This window comes from Lemur catta, chromosome 19 (assembly GCF_020740605.2).
Source record: "Lemur catta isolate mLemCat1 chromosome 19, mLemCat1.pri, whole genome shotgun sequence".
Classification (NCBI taxonomy): domain Eukaryota; kingdom Metazoa; phylum Chordata; class Mammalia; order Primates; family Lemuridae; genus Lemur; species Lemur catta.
The window spans coordinates 26,389,456-26,411,944 of record NC_059146.1 but is presented as its reverse complement, the minus strand read 5'-3'; the positions used below and the strand labels follow the sequence as shown (position 1 = coordinate 26,411,944).

General features: G+C 57.4%; 1 protein-coding gene across 1 annotated transcript; it reads right to left on the bottom strand.

Moving 5' to 3' along the window:
* Positions 1-604: 604 nt before the first annotated feature.
* Positions 605-22,382, bottom strand: EXOC3L2 (exocyst complex component 3 like 2). The gene is made up of 12 exons (XM_045531439.1): positions 22,326-22,382; positions 17,644-18,182; positions 14,126-14,756; positions 11,942-12,053; positions 10,910-11,011; positions 10,707-10,807; positions 10,380-10,490; positions 8,945-9,080; positions 4,983-5,105; positions 4,405-4,560; positions 3,450-3,571; positions 605-1,262 (listed from the first exon to the last, which is right to left on the bottom strand). Exons 2-12 carry the CDS (start codon positions 18,164-18,166, stop codon positions 974-976), a joined length of 2,406 nt encoding a protein of 801 aa, XP_045387395.1. The 5' UTR covers positions 18,167-18,182; positions 22,326-22,382; the 3' UTR covers positions 605-973.
* Between the last annotated feature and the right edge of the window lie 107 nt (positions 22,383-22,489).

Sequence of the window (22,489 nt, the reverse complement as noted above, 5' to 3'; positions counted from 1 at the left end):
GCCACAGGGCTGACCCCAGGCTGCCTCCTCTTTCTGACTTCTCAGGAAAAACAAAAAAACAACAAAAAACAAAAAAAACCCCACAAGCCAGGAAACATCCATCATGTGCTGTCCAGCCCAGCCCGGAGGGGCAGGGGTCAGCAGGGGGATGACCTCAAGGTCTCCGTGGGGACCAGGATCCGGCGGGGCTGAGGGTGAGAGGCTGGAAATTTTCCCACCCTGAGATTTTCCTGCGTCAACCCAGGAGGGCGCCCTAGATGCCGCCAGCCCTGCCCCCAACCTCCTTCCTCTCTTGACACGGCTTCCGGCTAAGGATGGATGGGGAGGGTGTGCCAAGATGCAACTGCCAGGCCCAGGAAAGGACAGGCACGTTGGGATTGACACCATGAGGGACTCTGGCTCAGAGTGGCCAAGGGCCTGCCTCGGAGCCACACAGCCCGGAGTCCCTGCGTACAGGGGTGGCCCGTCGCTCCCGGCCCTACGCAGCCTCCACTGCCCTGCCCAGGAGCTGGAGCCCGGCCCGGCCTTGGGCGTGAGAGCAGCCCTTGGCCCCGGGCCCTGCCCCGGCCCTTCCTCCCCCACACACTCAGGACTCAGCCCTTCCTTGTGTTAAATAGAAACCTCTTTATTCTAAGTATCGAACATTCCTTAATACATTGGATTTGGGCCAGACCTTGAGGTGAGGGGAAAGGGGGGGAGCTGGGATATTTCTGTAGAGCCTTCCAGAACGCCACCTACCACACCGGGCAGTGGCGGGAGGGGGGTGCTGGGAACGGGATACGTGGCCTTGGGAAAGTCCTTGTCCCTCTGGTCTCTGTTTCCCTTCTGACTTTGGGGTTGGGTGAGAAGACTTCTAAGGGTCTTCCCATCCCAGGGGTCTGCAGTCCCAGGCCAGGCGTCAGGAGGGGGCCCCACGCGAGGACGGCTTGTCAGCAGCAGATAGGGGGCACCAAGGTCAAGGGCTGGGAGGGCCTCAGCGTTGGGCCCGGGGCCGCGCTGGGGACGGAGGCCTGGGCCAGGGCAGACAGGCCAGACTGGGCCTGGCCAGCCGGGAGACGGGGAGGCGGCCCAGGAAGAGAGGGAAACTGAGGCAGAAAGATGGGCGGGGCACGGGGATGTCTGCGAAGAAGGCATGGTCCCGAGGCGGTGACAAGGCTCCCCCCTCGGAGAGTTCCAGGTCCCGGGCCACGGCCAGGATCTCCTGGCGGGCAGCCGTGTTTCGCAGGCCCCGGATGTCGAGGAGGGCCGCCACGTGCTTGCGCCTGGGGAGGAAGGAACACACAGGGGCGTGGGCGTCCTGGACTCCAGAAGCACAGCCAGCCCACGTGTGGACCCCACCGGACCCCTGCCTGTCCCAGAACCTGCCCCAGCTCTGGAATCCCTTTGCTGCCCCCAGGTCCTTCCCTGGAATCAGCTCCCCCTCCCAGACCCTCACCTCATCCCAGCTCCCCTCAAAACTTCACTTCCAAATCCCCCTACCTACAGTAGATTCCAGAATGTTCACCTCCAAACCCAGCCCTGAAATCTTCCTGTTCACCCCAAACCTCAGCTCCTGATGAAAATGAACCTTCAATCTTCACCCCCATCTTAGCTCAGACGACTCCTAAGTTTCCACCCTGGTATCCTCAGGGCCATTTAAGCTCTGGGCTCTAGAGCAAACCCTTAATTTCATCTTCACTTTCATCCCAAACCAGCTCAACTCGCCAGAAGTGCTCACCCACACTTCCACCCTAACTCTCGCCTCACCACAAGGCCAGGTCTGGAAGCTTCCCTGCCACTGCAGTACTAGAACCCTCACCCAAAATGCAAATTGAGACTTCTCAACCTAGAACCCATTCTAGAACTTTCATCCCCAGATTTGACCTTGGAACACTCACTTCACCCCCATCTCATTCCCAGAATCATCTTCCACCAAAATTCCACTCCAGGATTAAAACTCACCTTGGGGACCCTCCAACCAGAAACTTCATGCCCCAAACCAGCTCTATTCTGCAACCCTTCCCCCTAAACCCAACACATTAGGACCTTTCCCTTCACCCCCACCTCAGCTCCAGATCTCGGATCCAAACTCCACTCCAGAACCGCCACCGCGTGTCAACTCAAGATCCTCAACCCGGCATTTCCTTTCAAGAACATTCGTTTCAAACAGAGCTCTGGGGTCTTCCCTGCCACCGTCAGCCCAGGCCAGTGTCTTCATCTTCCCATATGCTGGGTTTGGAATCCCCCCAGCTCCAAAACAGTCATCCAAAACGTGGCTCAAGAACCTTCCAGCTCAACCAAGCTCCAAAACAGGGCCCCCAAACTCAGCTTTGGAACTGTTCCTCCCAGCCCAGCTAGAGAACTCTCAAACTTAGCTTCAGATTCAAGTTCTGATCCGAGACTCAAGTTCAGGAACTCCAACCCAGCAGGAATACTGGGACCCTTTGGGACCCCCTAGGACTCCAGTACTCTGTGCCTTCCCAAGGACATGACCCCATTCCCCAGAACCAGAACTGACCATCCTGAATCAGTTCCAGAATGTTCACCCTCGGTCCTGGAACATAAACCCACTCATGCCCCAGTCCTTTTTTCCATGGGGTTTTGCATCTCTGAGCACAAAATATCAGTCAGCCCGAAAAGCACTGCCAGACTAGGGGTGCTGCTGCCACTGCCACCACCATTGCCACCACCCAGCACTCACAGATGGTGGTGTGGTGTCCTGGTCTGGTGCCCTGGCTTTGGAGCCAGTTTGCTGCCTGGGTTCAAGTCCCAGCTTTGCAACTGGCTAGCTGTGATATTTGAGAGGAGATATTTAATTTCTGCATGTCTCGGATGAGTTATTGCATGTTATTTGCTAAAATAACCTTAAGTATACCTCTTATACGGTGGACATGTAAGATGCTTATTTGAGTTTGAAATAACTCAAGGAGCAAGAACTGCTATTGTTACTGCTGTGTATGACAAGGATGATGATGATGATGATGATGATGATGATGATGAAGAATTCCCCCAATAACCCCATGAAGAGACTACTATTATCCCCATGGAATGGATGAGGAAACTGAGGCTCAGAGAAGGCCACTTGGAAAGGAAGTGGCCCACCAGGATTTGAATGGCGCCTGCACCAGCCGCTGTCCCAGTGCGTGTGCGCCCGCGTGCCCATGCGTGTCCCCGTGTCCCCCGCGGCTCCTCTGCCGGGCCGGCCCTTCCTGCCTCCGGGCGGCCCCCGCGCCCCCCTGCCCTGGGCTTCCTGTGACCGCCTGTTTGTTTGCAAGCCCTGGTGGCGGCGGCGGCAGGAGAAGGAGGGAAATCGTATTAATAATGCCCTGGTTCCAGCAGGAAACGGCCGTCAGACACGCTCGCCGCCTCCCTCCCTCGCCCAGGAGGCAGGAAACGCAGGGACCGCTGCCAAGGCCGCCGGGAGACGTCGGCCAGGCTGCGGCGGGGCACGGGCGGGCGGGGCCTCTCACCTGATGTCTGGGTAGTCGCGCACCAGCACCCCGACCTCCACCTGGATGCTGGGCGTGTCTTCCAGCTGCAGGACTTCGGCCAAATGGGGCACGACGGCGTCCAGCCACGAGGCCTGCGACTCCTGCGGGGGAGGGCCCCGAGCTCACTCACATCCTCGCCCCAACGTCCCCTCCCGAGCCACAACCTCTCCCTACGCCGGCCTGCCCTTGCCCCTCCTGGCCTCAGTTTCCCCTTTTGTAAAACCTCGCAGCAAACAGACCGTAGCCAGATTTGAAGGAAAAATCCACAGTGTAATCTCCTCCCTGTTGTGCAGATAATCTTGGGACTCAGGGACAACCCTCGAAACCTCTTCCAAGTTTGCAAAATGTTCCGATTGGGAGGAAATTGGATCAAGTGTACAAGGGAGCGCTCTGCATTCTTCCCTACATCCCCATGTGAATCTACAATTCTCTCAAAAATTTGTCCAAAATAAACATTCCAAGGACTCCACGCTAGAAACTTCTGGAATAGCGTCTGAGCAAGGCCCTTTCAGTCCTGCTCAATACAACTGAGTACAAATAAGATTTGGCGATTTTAAATTCTTGGGCTTGGAAATGTTAGGGTTCCGAGTTTCTGTTGCATTTCGCTGTTTATGCTGGTAGCAATAGTTAATGTTCAGGGACGGTTCACTCTGTGCCAGGGACCGTCCTCAGCACTTAGGAGTAACTGATCTGGTCCCCGCAGCAGTGGATGGGGACCCTTCCTCTCCTTTCACAGCCAAGGAAAGCGCCCCGAGGTGAGCTCTCCGATTTTTACGCGCAAAGGGCGCAAAGGGTAAAGATCAGCGTGTTAACTGTTTCCACGGACCTAAAGCTGGGTGAGGCCCTGCCCTCCCGCCCCCCGCCTTTGAGTCCTGGGGTTCTCGGAAGCCGAGCCGTGCCCGGTTTCTGAGCGCCCCGCCCGGCCCGCACTGACCAGCCGCCGGAACAGCCTCTGCAGCTGCGCCGCGTCCTCTCGGAGCCTCCGGGCCATGCGGCCGCGGGTCCGCGCCGAGCCGCAGCGCAGGCGTCCGCGGAGCAGGGGCCGCACGTACTCCACCAGCGTCCGCCGGTGCAGCTCGGCCACCAGCGCCTGCGGGCGGCGGAGGGGGACCCCGGGGGTGTGAGCCGCGCCAGACCGACCCACGCCCGCCCGTGCCCACCGGGGGCACCCAACGGGAACCCCTCCCGCAGGGCGCCCAGCCCTAGCCCCCACCCCCTCCCTGCCCGATCGTGCCTTCCCCGGCCCCCTGATCGGGCCGTGGACACCCCTACCGGCCCCCAAAGTGTCCCCCACCCCAGCCTCTCTCCATTCCCCAAGCTCCACTTTCGGAGGCCCCCCCCAACCAGTCTGCACCCCGCCCCACACCCCCGTCCCCGCGGGCACGCCTCCCTGCACACCCCAGGCAGGGCGCCACCTCCTCCACCCCGCGGAGCCGCTCCCCACCTTGAAGGGGGGTCGCCCCAAGCCCGAGCGTTCTTGCTTTTCCTACCCCCACCCCCGGGCAGGCGCACCTGGTAAGGTTCATCCTGCATCCGGCGCAGTGCCAGGGCCTGAGCGCCCAGCGTGCCCACGATGCCATCCAGGGCCTCCGGGCTGCTCAGCCACTTCCGGCGCATCAGCTTGTTGAAGTGCGGCTGATGGGACAGAGCAGGGGGTCGTGGTTCTCCTCCCCCCACCCTCCCTCTTCACTTAGGAATAGGTTCCCAGAACTCTGCTCCATGCCGAACCAGGGCTGTGTGGTGCCAGGGACACATCAGGGATGACACAGCCCAGGCCCTGCCCTCCTGGAGCTCACAGTCCAGAGAGGGAGAGAGACCCGTCCCCAGGCAGTGATGACCCACAGCTGGCAGGGCTGGGACAGAGGAGCTTAGGGGTTTAGGAAGCCCAGAGGGGATTTCTGACTCAGCACAGAGAGTCAGGAGGGCTTCCTGGAGGAGGGGACACCAGAGCTGGGGCCCCGGTGATGACTGTCCTTAGGCAGGTGAGCAGTGGGGCAAAGTGTGGCTCAATGGGAGGGAAGAAGCAGTGTGAAGAAGGCTGAGTTTAGATCACAGGCTGGGCCAGTGGCTCACGCCTGTAATCCTACACTCTGGGAGGCTGAGGCGGGAGGATCGCTTGAGGTCAGGAGTTTAAGACCAGCCTGAGCAAGAACCAGACCCCGTCTCTACTAAAAATAGGAAAAATTAGCCAGGCGTGGTGTGCACCCATGGCTGAGGCAGAAGGATCACTTGAGCCCAGGAGCTAGTCTGATGGCACGTAGCCCAGAGGACAGAGTGAGATTCTGCCTCAAAAAAAAAAAAAAAAAAAAAAATCAGCATGCATGGAGGATTAGAGAAAAGGTCAGTGTGGCTGCCAAGGCTGTCTGTAATTTTCAGGGCCCAGTGCAAAATGAAAACGGGCGACCCGCATTCAAAAACTAACAACTTTAAGACATGTTTTTTTAATTCATTACCCAGCGGACAGCCCTTAAGCGGAGGACAGACTGATTCCACACTCCTCTTTCTGGATCTAGTCTAGGAAACACGTTTCCCATCTATGCTCTTAGGAAGGAGCATCGCCAGTGCCTCGCTTAATTGCACACTCCTTTTTGAAACGGGCCTTCTCTCCCCACCCTTGAGATCAGTACGTGAAGGAACTCGTGACCCTGTCTTGGTCCTCCTCTTTTCCCGGATGCACTACATATGTGACAGCGACTTTCAAGGAAATTTGTCTGCCTTTTGCTGACTTTGGGGGAAATTAATTTCTAACTTCTTTTACTGATAAATGAAAAGTATTGGACTTTTGAAATACACCAAATGGTGTATTTGCTTATAATTAAAAAAAATTTTTTCCCTATCCAAAGAAAAACTTTAAGACAGCTTTAAGGCCGGGCGCGGTGGCTCACACCTGTAATCCTAGCACTCTGGGAGGCTGAGGCAGGTGGATTGCTTGAAGTCAGGAGTTTGAGACCAGCCTGAGCAAGAGCGAGACCCCCTCTCTACTAAAAAAATAGAAATAAATTAGCTGTACAGCTAAAAATATATATATAAAAAATTAGCTGGGCATGGTGGCGTGTGCCTGTAGTCCCAGCTACTTGGGAGGCTGAGGCAGGAGGATTGCTTGAGCCCAGGAGTGAGGTTGCTGTGAGCTAGGCTGACGCCACAGCACTCTAGCCCGGGCAACAGACTGAGACTCTGTCTCAAAAAACAAAAAAAAAACAGCTTAAGAAAGCAACAGCAGAGCATTAAACTAAACTTGGGCCTTTCTAAGAGTGTGGCGGGGGAGGCCTGTGCTTGGCCTACTCCAGGCATGTGATGGGCAGTGGGGGGGACGGGGCTGCCCACGTGGGCAGGGCTGGGCTGTGTGAGAAGCCCCAGCTTTCTCCTGAGGGCGCTGGGAGCCAAGGTGGGTTTTGAGCATGGGAGGGAGAGGACCGAGTTTACCAAGATGGATGGGAGGAGGCCAGAAGGAGGGGAAAGTGGGGGCGAGAGGGTGTAGGGAGAAGCCAGGAGGGAAGATGGGTGAGAGACCCCCTGTCAGGGAGGGGAGGGAGGCGGGGGGGCAGTGGGTCTGTCCTCGAGATGGAGTCTGGAGGGGTGGGTGGGGCAATGCAGTCTGGGTGGACACAGGGAATGTGAGGTGCTGAGATGTCCAGGCTTGGTGTCCCTGGGGGCCTAAAGCAAGTCCCTGTTCCACTTGGCCCCAGCACCCACTTCCTGCTCTCTCATCCTGACAGCAGCCCAGTTTTCCGAACCTCCAAAAATGGGGCCTGTGGTCTTCTCTTGAACAGCAGGGCACAGCGAGTGCTTGGGACGTGTTTGCTATTGCTACTAAGCTTGTACATCTACAAAGACAGCCATGGCCAATGCCTGCAGGCTGGGCCCTGAGTTAAGCACTTTATGGCCAAAATCCCGTTGTTTCTTCAGAGCCATCTGCGAAGCTGGGAATTCCTGTGCCCATTTTCCAGATGTATAAACAGAGGCCCCAAGAGGACAAGCAAGTTGCCCAAGGTCTCTCTTACTTGGAGTTGTGCAGCCAAGCCCAGAAAAAAGGCTGCACCCTCTTCCCCCATTTACTCACTTTCTCTACATATTTATTCATTTAGTCACTCAAGAACCACTCTCTGAGCCCTTCCTGTGGGCCTGGGTAGATCACTAGGGACCCACTAGAAAATGCTAGGGACATAGCAGAGAATGAGACAAAGAAAACTCCATGCACAAGATAATCACCAGCCAGTCAGAGGACTCTGAATACTGGTCTGATATCTGACGATATTAAGGAATTATTGTTCCATTTGTTGGGTATGAAAATGACACTGTTGTCATATTTGTTTAAAAGGATTCCTCAGCTACTGGAGACACAGGCTGAAGTGCTGATGGCCGAAATAAGAGGATGTTGGGGATCTTTACAAGAATTCAGAGGTGGGTGGGGGACAAAATAGAATTGGCCAGAAGTTGACATTTGCTGGAGTTCAAGATGAGTCCAGAAGGGGTCATTCTGTCACGCTGCCTACTTGTGGGTCTGTATGTTTAAAATCTTCCGTAATAAAAAGTTATTTTAGAAACATTCCAATGAATTCCTGCCCTTGAGAAGCTACCGTTTCAGTGGGAGGAGGCAGGTAAAACAAAAAAACAAACAAACACAAAAGCAAAGGATAGGGCAGGTGGCAGCAAGTGCTTTGGAGACAAATACAGCAGGGAGTCAGGAGGGGGGTCTCCGGGCTTCACTGAGAAGGTGACATTTGAGTCAAGACTTGAAAAAAGTGAGAGAGGGAGCTATGTGGCTATCAGAGGGAGAGCATTCCAGGCAGAGGGAATTGCAAGTGCAAAGGCCCTGAGGCAGGAACGTGCCTGTTGTGTTAAGGGACAGCAGGGGGCTGGTGGCTGGAGTGGAGTAAGCAGGGGGAAAGTGGCCGGAGATGAGGTCTGGGAGGGAAGGGGCAGCCCGTGCAGCCCCGGGGGGCCACAATGAGGATTTGGGCTTTTGCTCTACGTGAGCTGGGAGCTATGGGAGGACTCTGAGCAGAGAAGGGACATGTGGACCACATGGGTTGAGCAACCCATGGGACACCAGGGACACACACCTGTCTCAGCCTCACTCTCAGTACCCCTGCTGCCCTCCCCACATTCTCTCACCCACCTTTGAACCTGGTGCCCTCAGGGTATGCACAGGGGCCCAGAGACGGGTGTATGGGCTCTGGGTTCTAGGATAGCCTGGGCAGGGGTTTGGGGGACCTCAGTGGGAAGGGGCTCCACCCAAACCCCAAGCCCCCTCCTGCTGGTGGCGCTGTTCTCTCCTTGGCCACATCCTCCCACCTCTTCCTTCCTGTACCCCGCTCTGCCCTCCCAAACACCCCTGGCATGGCCATAGCCCCCCACCCCTGCCTGCTTCCCCAAAACTGAGTCACGGGTTGAAGGAAACTGCGGGACAGGTGGTGGGGGAGGGTTCTTCCCTGTCCTGGCGTGGGCCCTGCCCAGCCCCCCGCCTCACTCACCTGCAGTTCCTGGAACAGCAGGTCGGCCAGGACACGATGGCAGAGCCGGGTCACGCGGTCCAGAGCGCTGGCCGAAGCTTCCCGGGCCGGCTCACTTTCAGGGGGCCCCACCCTGGCCAGGCGCTCGGCTAGAGCCCTTTGGGGATCAGTGGAACCGAAAGTCAAGGACCCCAACGTCTCAGCCCAACTGCCTAGACCTGTCTCCCCCACATCATGGGGTGGACCCCATTTTGTCAGGCACAGGGGATGGCCAGGGGCCCTGGGGTGGACCTGGGGGCTGAGGAATGTCAGGGGATGCTGAGGGGCTGGGGTGTCTGGGGCTGGGCGTGTCAGGGAGGATGTAAAATGTCTCAGGAATGGGGATGTTCAGGGACTCAGGGGTGTGTAGGGGGCTGGGGATGTCTGGGGGCTGGTGGATGCTGGGGTGAGGCTGGGGTATTTGAGGGAGCTGGAGTTGTCTGGGGAACTGAGGGGGTTGGGGTTGGGGGATGCCTGGAGGCTAAGAGATGTCTGGGGGTGTCTAGGGCATACAGGGGGGAGGGATGTGTCTCCCTGGGTCTCAGTTTCTCTTGGTGCTTTCTGGGTAAGACTGGGGAGACCTCTATTCTGAAAGTCTGTGAAATGTCTACGATTCTGAAATTCTACCCTTCTCACTGTCACCGTAGCAGTCCATGTTCCTTCACCGCTGAGGGGAAAGTGACCTGTTCGCAGACACTGGGCCTTGTGCCAGGGGACCCTTTCTAGGAAGGCACTGCTTAGAGGGTCTCATGGGAGATGACAGGTGTACAAGGTTCCTCCCTGGAAAAGCGGAACCACCGACCTTCCATGGGAGAACAATTAAACAAATGATGGGACAGCCAGGCAGTGGGACGTGGTCAGACATGAGCTCCTCACGCCCTAACAGGAGGCCTCCAGGCTGTCATGGGGGAAAGGGCAGAAGTGGGTACGATATTCTGCCATTTATTTGTACTTTTTTAAAAAAGGAAAGAGTATATACATGCAGAGTTAAATATAGTTACTTGTATTTGTATAAAATACGTACATGTGTTCATCTGCACATATACACTTACTTACACCCATTTCCTGGCAAGTGTATCCTGCAAGGACATGGAAGACACTAGCAATACTGGCTGCCCCAGAGCGAGGGGAGGATGTGGCAGGAATGAGACTTTTCACTGTATGCCCTTTTATCTTTTGAATTTAGAGTTCTATAATTCTAACACTCCGATTTTCCGATGACTCTAATTCCGATGCTCGGTGATGCTACGGTTGTTTCTGGAACTCCCAGATTTCGTGCTTCTAAGGTCCCATGCACATGTCCCCCGCCCCCAGGGGTCAGTTCTGTGATCTCCACCCACGGACCAGGCACCCCAGGCCAGCTGTCACCTGGGACTGGCCCTCCCATCCTCCCCCAACACACTGTGGGTTCTCTCACCTCAGGGGGGGCCCACAGTTGACCAGGGCGATGGTCCTGCTGATATAGGTGTCGGGTGGCAGCTCCCGGACTCCTGGGTTCTCGTGGAATCGCTCCACACGTTGCTGGAAGCTGGTGGCAGGAGAGGGGAGGGCGGTGGCAGAGAGAGGGGGCACCGCTGGGCTGGGTCAGAGCCCCTCGCTGGGCACTGAACCTACCAAGCCACCATCCCTGCTGCGGCACCCTGCCCGTCCTGTCCTTACTGACCCCATTTCATCTCTCCTCTCTCTGTTGGATCCCAGGTCCTGATGCCTCACCAGAGCTGCCCCCCACCCCTGGCCCCCGTACCTCTGCAGGAACTCGGCCAGCCCCCCCAGGCAGCAGTGGGCCATCCGCTCCCCGAACTCCTGGCTGATGCGGGGCGCTCGCTCTGTGTGCTCTTCCAGCAGCTGCGGGGGCTCAGGATGAGAAGAGGTGCAGGGGCCAGGTCCGGCCGATCCCTCGATCCGCCTGCATTGTCCCGCCCAACCCCCTGCCCCCTCCCTGCCTACCTCGCACACGTCCTGGGCCAGGCTGCTGGGCTGCTCCTCTGTGCTTCCCCAGCACTCCTCGTCCTCCTGCAGCACTCGGAGAAGGGCTGCCCGGGTCTGAGCCTGCAGTGGGGAGACGGAGACAGGCAGCAGTGGGGGCCGGGGTCTGCCTCGCTCCCTCTTTCTCTGCCAGGACCCCCTCGCCCTCAGCCCCAGCAGTTTTCGATTCTACCCTCAGCCTTGCCCAGGTGATGCTGGACAGAGAGGCTGAACCAGCAAACCTCCTCAGCCCTGCCATCCTGCTACGTCTATGGCTTAGAGCTTTATGTTACATTACAGAGTCTGTGGTTGTGAGCTTTCTCCATCTAATAGCCAACGGGCTTAAGGGTCTGTTTTTCATCGTTTGATGGCTGAAAGACTCTGCTCTCAGGTTCTGCCAAACAATTAGTTCGAGATCCTCAGATTCTGTGATTCAAGAATTCCAAAGTTCTGGGATCGAAGATAATTTACCCATCTGTGATTCTCTGGCCGAATGTGTTGTCTTCAATGGATCTAGACATGCTCGGTTCTATGATTCTAGCCCTCGGGTCACAAGGATTCTGATTGCTTTGCCTGGGAGAACTGGCACTGGGACAGCAAACACCATCGTGGCCAGGCAGGGCGTTCATGGCTGGGGCAGTCATTAACCTATTAACCGTTTACTGTCAGCCCTGCTTATGTGCAAAGATGCTTGGAGGCTGGACTTCTGTGAGTCCCTGGGCCCGTGAGCTGAGGTTCTGGGATTAAACTTTCTCTTGCCCTAAGATTTGAAGTATCTGAATGTACTGATTCTTCACCGAGTGTCTCTATGCTTGGCGGCTGGTGCTTGAACAAAGACGAAACGGTCAGTGTGGGTGTGTATGTCGATGGCTTATGGACAGAACTCAGAAGTTCACAGAGGGAAACGGGAGATGGACATAGTGAAAGGGGGAGGGGAGAGGGTCCCCAAAGCCACGGTGACCCCTCCCTCTCTGCAAAGCACCTCCCACTCCCAAATTGCCAAGTTCCAGGTACCTTAACATCTGTGACACATTCATCCTCCAAAACCCGCAGGGTGCCAGGGGACAGAAGGGGCCCCAGCTCCCCGTTCTCCAGGGCGACCATGTCCACCAGCCCTAGGACCTCTCTGGAGTTGGGGGAGAGAGACAGGGAGGTCTGTGAGAGGTGGGGCCAGGCAATCAGACCTGCCCCCCACTCACTGCATTTGTGACCCTGGGCCACTCCCTTCCTCTCTCTGAGCCAGCTCTGCTCATCCCTCAGAGGAAGTCTTTGGAACTGTTGCTCCCCTGGCTCCAGCTCTGAGTCAGCTCCCTGATAGATGATGTCCGGGCAAGATTTGCAGGGTCAAGTTCAGGCTTGGTGATCTGACATGCAAGGCCTCACCCATGATCACCTTCAGCCAACAGAAGCTCCCTTCCTCCTTTGCTCCTGGCCTTGGCAGCTTCCCCATCCAGCCTTCATTCCCCTCTTTCTACTCCCTTCCATGCCTCAAACTGTGCGTCCCTCCCACCTCCCCTCCCCACCACCCATACACACACCAGGCTCATGGCTTCCTCTCCATCAGAGAGACCATCTCCCTACAAATTGGACCCAACCCATGTCCCCCCACTCCAGGAAGCTTCCAGACTCCCTATCCTGCCTCCATGTCTCACAGGTGGCATGACAGCATCATTCACATGTATTCCCAAGTGAGATCATGTGGTTGATGTTGGTAACTGTTGCCTTCCCATTCTTCTGGTGACAGCATCCTGATTTTGTTGGATAACCAGCCACCCCTTTCACCCTCCAATGTGTGGCTGGGTGTGGCAAACTCCCTCTTCCCTGGAGTGGACAGGAGACCCAGTTGTAGCTATTCAAAAGATTTCATTCTCCAGCCACAAGAATGGGTACGTTTTAGGATTCAAAGTCTCAACAGTCATAAGATTCTAGGACCTGGGGGTGGGGGTCAAGGGTCTGGAGGTTCAGGATGTTACAATTATAGAACTGAAGGGGCCAACAGCACTCAAGTCCTAAAACTGGAAGGATAAACAGTGTCAGGGTTCTAAGATCCAAACGGGGTTGAGGCTAAGGTTTAGGATTGGAAGGCTCATTGGTGCTAAGGTTCTAAAGTCGAAAGAGTCATAAACCTAAAGTTTCAAGATTGGGAGAGTCAATGCCCTGGGATCTAAAGAGAGCAGTGTAAGATTTCTAGAATCAGCTGGGCGCGGTGGCTCACACCTGTAATCCTAGCACTCTGGGAGGCTGAGGCGGGAGGATCACTTGAGGTCAGGAGTTCGAGACCAGCCTGAGCAAGAGCGAGACCCCATCTCTACTAAAAATAGAAAGAAATGATTTGGACAGCTAAATATATATAGAAAAAAATTAGCCGGGCATGGTAGCGCATGCCTGTAGTCCCAGCTACTCTGGAGGCTGAGGCAGTAGGATCGCTTGAGCCCAGGAGTTTGAGGTTGCTGTGAGCTAGGCTGACGCAACGGTACTCTGGCCCGGGCAACAGAGTGAGACTCTGCCTCAAAAAAAAAAAAAAAAAAAAAAGAAGACTTCTAGAATCCTAAGAGTCAAGTGTGCTCAAGTTAAGCGTGGGTAGGGCTAAGGTTCTAGGACAGGAATGGTCGACAGTGCTGAAATTCTGGGACTGGGACGGTGGACAGTTGAGATCCTAGTAGTGTCAGTGTCAGTGATGCTGAGGTTCTTGGACGGGTGGGTCCACAGCTGAGCTCCTAGGACTGAAATGGTCAATGGTGCTAAGAAGTCAGAACTGGAAGAGTCGATGGTGCCAACAGGTTCCAGGCCTGAAAGGGCGGGCAGTCCTACGATTTTAAGGCCGGAAGGGTCAACGTCACTAAGACTCTGGGAGTGTAACTATAGATGACCGAAGGTTCTAGGTCCAGAAGGCTTAATGGTGGAAGGGTGGACAGTGCTGTGATCCCGGGTGTTAAGTGTTCACAGTGCTAAGGTTCTTGCACCAGAACAGCGCTGAGGCTCACGGTGCTGAGGTGCTGGGGCGGCAAGAGTGGACAGCACCGAGATTCTAGGATTGTAAATGTCACCAGTGCTGAGGGCTGGAAGGGGCAATGGTGTTAGGGTTAGAGGACGGAGGGGTGGGCTGTTCCAAGGTCTTTGGGATCGCAAGAGGCCAGTGCTGGGGGTGGGGCCGGGGTTCTGTGCGACTTTGGGGCAGCCTGAGCCGGTCCAGCTCACCTGGGGTACACCTGGTTGTGCCAGTGCAGCAGCGCGTAGCGGTCGGCCAGCGGCAACCTGCGGCGGGCGGAGGTCCCCAGCCACTCGGCCAGCGCGCAGTGGTAGCCGCGCAGGTAGACGCCAAAGGCGCCCAGGCCGGCGGGGTAGGCAGGCGCCAGGCGGCCCCGCACGACGGCCATGTCCTCCAGCAGCCGCGCCCGCAGCGCCTCCAGCTGCCCCGCCAGGCCCCCAGGCGCCCCGGGTGCCGCCGCCTCCAGGCGCTCCCGCGCCGCGCGCGCCACCGCCTCGGCCCAGCGGGCGCGCAGCTTGCGGGCCGCCCCGGGCCCCCGGCGCCCGTCGGCCGCCTCCTCCTGCACCAGCACCTGGCCCAGCTGCGCCACGGCGCCCGCCCCGGCGCCCGCGCCCGGCCCGGGGCCCGCCAGCGTCTCGCGCACCAGCGCCCACAGCTCGCGCTGCAGGGCCTCGTACAGCAGCGCCACGTCCCGCGCCCGGCGGCCCCCGGCTGCGCCCTCGGCCTTGGGCGGCCCCGGGGCGCCCCCCGACGACGCCAGCTCCTCGGCCTCCAGCTCCAGGATGTGCTCGTCGGCTCGCGCGAGCTCGCGCTGCTGGATCAGGCTCAGGATCTCCAGCACTGCGGGGGCAAGGCGGGGGGCAGGGCGCTGGGACGGGTGCCAGGCGAGGACAAGAGGGTTGGGGGGGGTGGGCGCTGAGAGAGGGGTCAGGGATGGGTCCTGAGGAGGGGAGGAGAGAAGGGCGTCAGGTGAGGGGAGTAGGGAGGGCGGGGAGTGGGGAGAGGTGGGAGCCAGGCGTGGAAGAGGAGGTCCAGGGAGGGGGCTGGAAAGAGTGGAGGGAGGGGGAAGGGGAGAGTGGAGTGAGGGGAGAGACGATGGGGGTGAGCGAGCGGGCCAGGCCTGGGGGCGGGGGCAGCAGGAGGTTGGGAAGGAAAGAGGATCTCTGGTGGAGGGGGGATCTGGATATGGGGTGGGGGCAGAAAAGCTAGAAGGCGCATGCGCGGAGATGGGGGAGAGGGTCTGTGGGGGAGGGAGAGGAATCAGGAAGTGAGGGGTGTGGGTGCGGGTGGGGGTTACAGTAGAGGGAAGGAGTTAGGGGCAGGAGTAAGGGGTCAGGGCAGTGGGTTAGGGAGGGGAGAGGGGTCAGGAAAGCTGAGGGGTTAGGGTAGGAAAAGTGCATGGGGCTGGAGGAAGGGACCAGAGGAAGTGGGTGGGGTAAGAAATGGAGGAGGAGGAGGAGGAGGAGGGGGCAGGACGGCAGAGCCTGGTACGCGGGACAGGGATGGAGACAGCCTGGAGGGCGGAGGACCGGGGCTTGGAGATGGGGAGAGGGTATGCGACCAGAGATGGGGTCTTTTGGGGAAGGCTGTGGGGGTGATCTGGCGCTCTGGTAAGTTCAGACTGTCCCGAGAGGGGGCGAGCCCGTTGGAAGCCCTGTGAGTGGCATAGGGAGGGTCCCAGCGGCCCAGGGTTCCCCTCAACACCTCCACTCCCCCCTCGGCTTCCTCCCTGGCAGAGAAACTATTTCCTGGCCAGAGCTATTTCTGCCCATCCGTTTCCAGAAGGCGGGGCTCCAGTCACCCCCTCCAGTCACCCCCTCCTCACCTCCCTGCAGTGCCCTCCCGGTCCCCTGGGAGCTGGGGCTGAAATAGCCTCTGCCCAGAGGTGGAGGGCATCAGAGGACAGAAAGGGCTCCTGGGGGCTCCATGGCCCGAGGGGGGCCCAAAAGCCTGGCTCCAGGAGTGGAGGGGAAGATGGGAGGGGGTATGGGGAGGGAGACATTAAGATGGAGTTGGGACAGGTTTGGGGATGGCACTGGGGATGAGGATGGCGTGCAGGTGGGGTCTGGAAGAGGGAGTTTGGGATTAGGATGAGGTTCTTGCTGGCTCTGCAGAGGGAATGGGAAAGGGACTCAGAATGTCACTGGGGCTTGGGTAGGGGTGCGGTGGGAGGTGTGGGGGGAGATGGGTTTAGAAGGAAGTTGAGGATGGAGGAAGGTGGAGACTGAGTCTGAAAATGAAGTCTGGCTGTGAGTTGGGACAGGGTAGGAGTGTGGGTGGAGGTGAAGATGGAGGCTGGGGAGGGGTCGGAATTGGGATGGGGGTGGGTTTGATGATGAAGAGGAGGTTGAGTCTGGGGCTGGGGTTGGAGTCTGGGGCTGGGAGGGACTGGGAATGGGACCGAATAAGGGGGTTGGGGAGGGGCGTGGGGTTGGAGGTGGCTGCTGAGAGGGGCTGGGGTTGGGCTTAGGAGTGAGACGGAAGAGGGGAAAGGGCCGAAACATGTTCAAACACGGGATGGGACTGGGGACGGGATGGGAGGAATGGGACACAAAATGGGGCCAGACCAGTTGGGGGCCGTCAGGTGTTGGGCGTGGAGATGAGGCTAAAAGATGGCGCTTGGAGAAAGCTATGGGTTGGGGACAAGCACAGGGATGTGTCTCAAGACAGAGATTGATGACAGGGTTGGAATAATTTGGAACAGAAAAGGCATGAATGGGACAGTGGGGGTGGGAATGGGGTTGAGGATGGAGATGGGTGGTGGTATGAGTTGAATTGTGTCCCTGTAAAAACAGTATGTGAAGTCCTAACCCCCAGTACCTCAGAATGTGACATTTGGAAATAGGGTCTTTACAGAGGTGATCAAGTTACGATGAAGTCTTTAGGGTGGGCTCCAGTCCAATATGACTGATGTCCTTAGAGAAGGGAAATTGGGACACAGAGACAGACACACACAGAGTGAATGTCTTCACACCGTGCGGAGGTGAAGATGGGATAGATGCTTTTCTGCTCAAGGCACGCCAGGGATCGCCAGCAACCCACTGGGAAGAGGCAAGGACGGCTTCCCCTGCAGGCTCCCAAGGGAGCATGGCCCTGCTGACACCCTGACCTCCTACTTTAGAACCATGATACAACACAGTTCTGTTGTCCTAAGCCGCCCAGTTCGTGGTACTTTGTCAAGGCAGCCCTGGGAAAGGAAGACAGGTGGTGACAGATTGAGGGGAGGCAGGTGGGGGTGAGGCGGAGGCTGGGCCTGGGGGTGAGTTAGAAGATAAAGTTTGCATGTGAGTTGAGATAGGGGTGAAGTTGACCGTGGAGGTTGGGTTGGGGGGTTTGGGATTAGGCTGGAGTTAGGGTTCGGGTTCAGCATGGGATGGAAAAGGAAAAGGGATTGGGGGTGGGGGAGGAGGGGCCAGGCTGGGGTGGGCATGGGGAGGGGTGGAGACTGGAGGTCAAGGGGCCATAAGGTTGAAAGTGGATGAGGTTGAGTTCAAGGTTGGGGGGAAGGGGGTTGACATTGGGAGTAGGGAGGAGATTGGAGGAGTTAGGACCAAAGTTGGAGCGATGGACTTAGAGGTGAGATTGAAGATGGCAGGTGGGGGGAAGGCTAGATTGGGGGTGGGTGGGAGGCTGGGATGGGTTTAAGAATGAAGACCAGGGCAACCAGGTTGGGGATGGAAACAGGCACCGTGGTTCTCCCCGGTCCAGGTCAGGGCTCCCGACTCACCTGACAATGGCTCCTTCATCTTTGGGGGCTCCGGGACCTTGGGTGGGGGTTCAGGAGCTGCCTCACCCGCAGGCACCACTCTCTCAGCCAGGGACACACGCCGGGGCTTGGGCCCGCGCCCCAGTCTCAGGAAGGCCAGTCTCCGGGCTGCCTCCCCGGCCGTCTCCTGGTCGCCATGGGCTCGGGTCCCCTGAAGCCGGGCCAGGAGGCCAAAGTCTGCTGAGCTCCTGCGTATCCCGGGTGGCAGCACTCGGCCCAAGAAAGAGCGGGGCTGCCCATCCCCAGGGCTGCCTGCCCGCCTGCCCGGGGCCCAGCCCAGCCGGAAGGGGGCCAGGCCTGCCAGCTTCTCCAGGGTGGCACGGCGACGGCAAGATGTTCCGTTGGGCAGGGTCCCCAGCTCCCCAGCCTCTTCTTCTTCCAGCCCTGAAACTTCTTCAAAGGGGTTCTGAGAGGACCTCAGGGGCAGGGTCCCCGCCCGGGGCACCTTAGGGTCTGCCACCCCTAGACTCTTCAGGATAGGCATTTTGACAGGTGGGGACCTGGAGGAAAAACAATGACCATCGATGGTGTTGGTGACAGTGGTGGTGCTGATGACAATGCCTCTGTGTATGGAGCACTTGCGGGTGTGTGTACCAGGCACTGATCTGAGCACTTAATAATTCCTTGAATCTGCACAATCCTATGAGATGGTGACTGTTATTATCCCCATTTTGCAGACGAGGAAATCGGGGCTCAGATGGGCAAAGGCGCTTGCCTAAGGTCCCACATGGACTTCAGGGACAGAGCCGGGATTTGCACCCGGGCCTATCTGACTGCAGAGCTCAGGTTCCCTCCCCTGAGCACCAACGTTCAGACCCTTTCCCTGCCTCTCTCTGGTCAGTCCTCCTGCTCCGCGAAGAAACAGGCTCAGAGCCAGGAAGGCTGTCTCCCAAGGCGGCACAGCCCGCCAAGGGCAGAGGCTGCATGAGGACCTAGGCTCACCGTCTCCCCAGACATCCGGGCCAGACTCCCAGGCACCTCCCTCAACCCTTCATCCCCTCATGTCCCCTGTCCGGTTAGGACCCCTGTCATCTCTGCCTCATTCATTCCTTCAGCAAAAACTTACTGGAAAACAGCTAGAATAGGCAAATCCTTAGAGACAGAGAGGAGAGTCGTGATGCCTAGGGCGGGGAGTGGCTGCTAATGGGGACAGGTTTCCTTCTGGGGTGACAAAGATGTTCTGGAACTAGACAGAGGTGATGGTTGCACAACGTTGTGAGTGTACTAAATGCCACTGAATTGTACACTTTAAAATGGCTTAAAAGGGCTGTGCGCAGTGGCTCATGCCTGTAAGCTTAGCACTTTGGGAGGCTGAGGTGGGAGGATCGCTTCAGGTGAGGAGTTCAAGACCAGCCTGAGCAACATAGCGAGATCTCATCTCTAAAAAAAAAAAAAAAATGGAAAAATTAGCCAGGTGTGGTGGTGCACACCTGTAGTCCCAGCTACTTGGGAGGCTGAGGCAGGAGGCTAGATTGAGCCCAGGAGTTTGAGGTCGCAGTGAGCTATGGTGGCGTCACTGCGCTCCAGCCTGGGCAACAGAGTGAGACCCTGCCTCCAAAAAATAAATAAATAAAATGGTTTAAAAGGGTGAGTTTTATGTTATGTGTATTTTACCACAATTAAAACAAAAAAACCCTTAAGTATTTATTTGCCATGGGCCCAGCCCCGTGCAGGCACTGGGAGCACAGCAGTGGCCAAAGCAGACCCAGTCCCTGCCAGGCAGGGCTCACGGCTTCCTGAGTCCTGCCCATCCCATCTTCTAAATCTCCTTCTCCAGTCCGTGGTCCCTCCTCTCACTCCCTTCCCACTGCCCACGTCCCCACCCCAGCCTCCTCCCTGGTCTCCAGCCTCTAGTCTTGCCAACTCCAGTCCACCTTTGAGGACCTTGATAAGTCACAAACCTGCCCCTCCCCTTCTCCTAACCCTTCCATGGCTCCCCAGTGCCCATGGGACAAAGCTCAGGCCCCTCACCAAAGCCTGCGTGGCCCAGCAGCTGCCCACGCCCTAGCGGAGCCCCATGTCCTCTCCTACTCCAAGCCCCCCTGGGTTCAGCGTCTGCTTCTCCTCCTCCATGGAAGCCTGTTCACCGAGTTCCATTCATGCTTCAGGACTCAGTCTCAACGTCCCCTCCCCCAGGAAGCCCTCCCTGATCCCCAGGCTCCCCTAGCCCGTGGGCTCCCTCATCCCACCCCTGCCTGTTCCGAGTCATCACTGTCTGGGGACAGATCTGTGTCCCCCCACTGGACTGTGAGCCCCAGGAGGGCAGGGCTGGGGGTGGGTGTCTCAGTCACCACTGTGTATGTTCCCAGCTCCCAGCACAGGACAGGCACTCGGGGAATGGGTGCTACACAGGAAACGAAGGAAGGAAGGAGGCAAGACAGTTCGTTCCTTGGGTAGGAAGGACGCGCGGTGAGTCGACCTGGGAGAGGTCAGGAGGGAGTTGGCCACACAGGGCCTTGAATGCCGTGACAAGGGATCTCGTCTTTCCCCCATGGGCCCTGGGGAGCCATGGAAGGGCGATTTTTAAAATGGTGAAACAATCCAAACATTCAGAAACGTACCGAAAACAAACTTAATATACACCCCTGTGCTTGCAATCTTAGCTACATCTAATGCAAACATTTGCTGTATTGGTTTGGGTTTGTTTTTTTTGAGACAGAGTCTCACTTTGTTGCCCAGGCTAGAGTGAGTGCCGTGGCATCAGCCTAGCTCACAGCAACCTCAAACTCCTGGGCTCAAGTGATCCTCCTGCCTCAGCCTCCCGAGTAGCTCGGACTACAGGCATGCGCCACCATGCCCAGCTAATTTTTTTCTCTCTATATTTTTAGTTGGCCAGATAATTTCTTTCTATTTTTAGTAGAGACAGGGTCTCGCGCAGGCTGGTCTTGAACTCCTAACCTCCAGCGATCCACCCACCGAGGCCTCCCAGAGGGCTAGGATTGCAGGCGTGAGCCACTGCGCCTGGCCTTCGGTTTGGGTTTTTTAGAGGAAAAATGCACTGCAGCCTCCCGCCATCTCTCATGGCCACACTCACTAGAGCCTTCTCCCAGGGAAACCAGCATTCGGAATGTGCTGTCCGTTGGTCCAAGCAGATTTTTATCCCATGCTACATAGACTTGTATCCAGAAATAACATATTGTTTTACATGGTTCCCAACTCTCTATAAATGGTGTCATACTATTTGGGTCCTGCCACGTGGTTTTATACATTGTTTTGCTCACATCATGAACTCATGAGCTTGATCCCTGTCTAGCCACATGGCTCTAGTTCATTTATTTTAAGTGCTACATAATATTCCACTGTATGACTAGGACAAAGTTGTGCAAAGAAAGTGCCAGATGTTCACTCTGAGCTTTTGCTTCTCAACCCTCCTGTTCCTGGAAACACCGTCCCCAACCTCCCTCCAGCCTCCATGTGTCCCTACCCCCAGGGAGGCAGCCCCCGTGGCTGCGTGCGATCAAAACCCCCCACGCACGCACACTGTCCCCACACTGATACCTCTGACTTTCACCTTCCAAACTGGCTGCCACGTGCCTCTTCCCAGAATGGCTCCATCATCTCCCCAAAACTGTCTCCACCTCCACCCCAAATTTGCAGGTTTCAATTTCCCTCCAACTGAAGACAACCTTGTCCAAACTCGGTCTGAGATGCTCCCACCTGCTCCAACATCCCCCCACCACTAAATTGGATCCAATACCCCCGAACTATTTCCAACACCCCCAAACCTGGCGACAACATTTTCCCAAAACTGGCCCCGACGTCTTTCCTCTTCCTGGCTACAACACCCCCTCTGCAAACTGGCTCTGACATCCTGCCCCTCCAACCCCTCGTCTGCCTCCCGGTGCCCGGCCCCTGACTCACTTCCGAGGCATCCCTCAAGCCCCCAGCCTCCCGCCCTGCAGGATGTCTTGGCCACCAGAGCTTCCCTCCTCCGGCCCCTCCTCCTCTTCCTCGCTGCCAGCCTTTCCCCAAAGCCCCAAACCCTCTGCGCAGAGGCCCTGATCTCTGTTTGCAGAATCTGTCACCTCCAGTCCCCACCAACTGCATTAGAGAACCATCCTTACACATTGTATGTCCCCAAGCCCAACCCCAACTGATACAAGCCCAGTCCAGTCCTCGCCCCCAGACACCATCCTGTCATGGTCCTGTCAGCGTGCCAGCCCCCTGCAAGCCCATCCACATCTCCGGTTCCAGCCTGTCCTGTCTTCCCACTGGGTCTCCAACCCAGCTCCTGCCACCGTCTCCCATGTCCGGGACCCCACCTCTTGGGATGGATTGGAGTAAGCACTCAATGCCTTCCTGGCCTCGGTCTTCCCACCTGCACTCAGAGGGCATCGGACCCAATGTCGTCTCATCTCCCTTCTCCCTTGGTGGTTCCAAGCTCTCCAAGGCTCCCTCAAGCCTCTCTGGGGTCCCAGTGTCCCCGGGGTCTGCCCTGCACCGTCCTCCTGCTCCAGCTCCTTTCTGTCCTCTCGCCGGCACCCTCCTGGGGTCAGACCCCGATTCTCTCTTTGCCCCCAGCCCCTCCTGGGTTCAAGACCCAGGTTCTCCTGAACTCCGGGCCAGTCCGACCCCGGGCAGCGTCTCTTCCCCAGAGGGACTCTCGGGGGTGTGAATCCTTCCCCAGCCCCCAGCACACTCACCTCTGTCCTTCGTGCCTGTCCCTGTGGCCCTGCTGCTGTCCTGTCTCCAGGCTACTTCTGCCAGGACTGCTGAGCGCTTGGATCTGAAGGTGGGGGGGCTCGGAGGAGGACAATTTCCTGTCAGGAAACCCCTCCCTCTCGGGGGCCAGGGGCGGGAAGGCCTC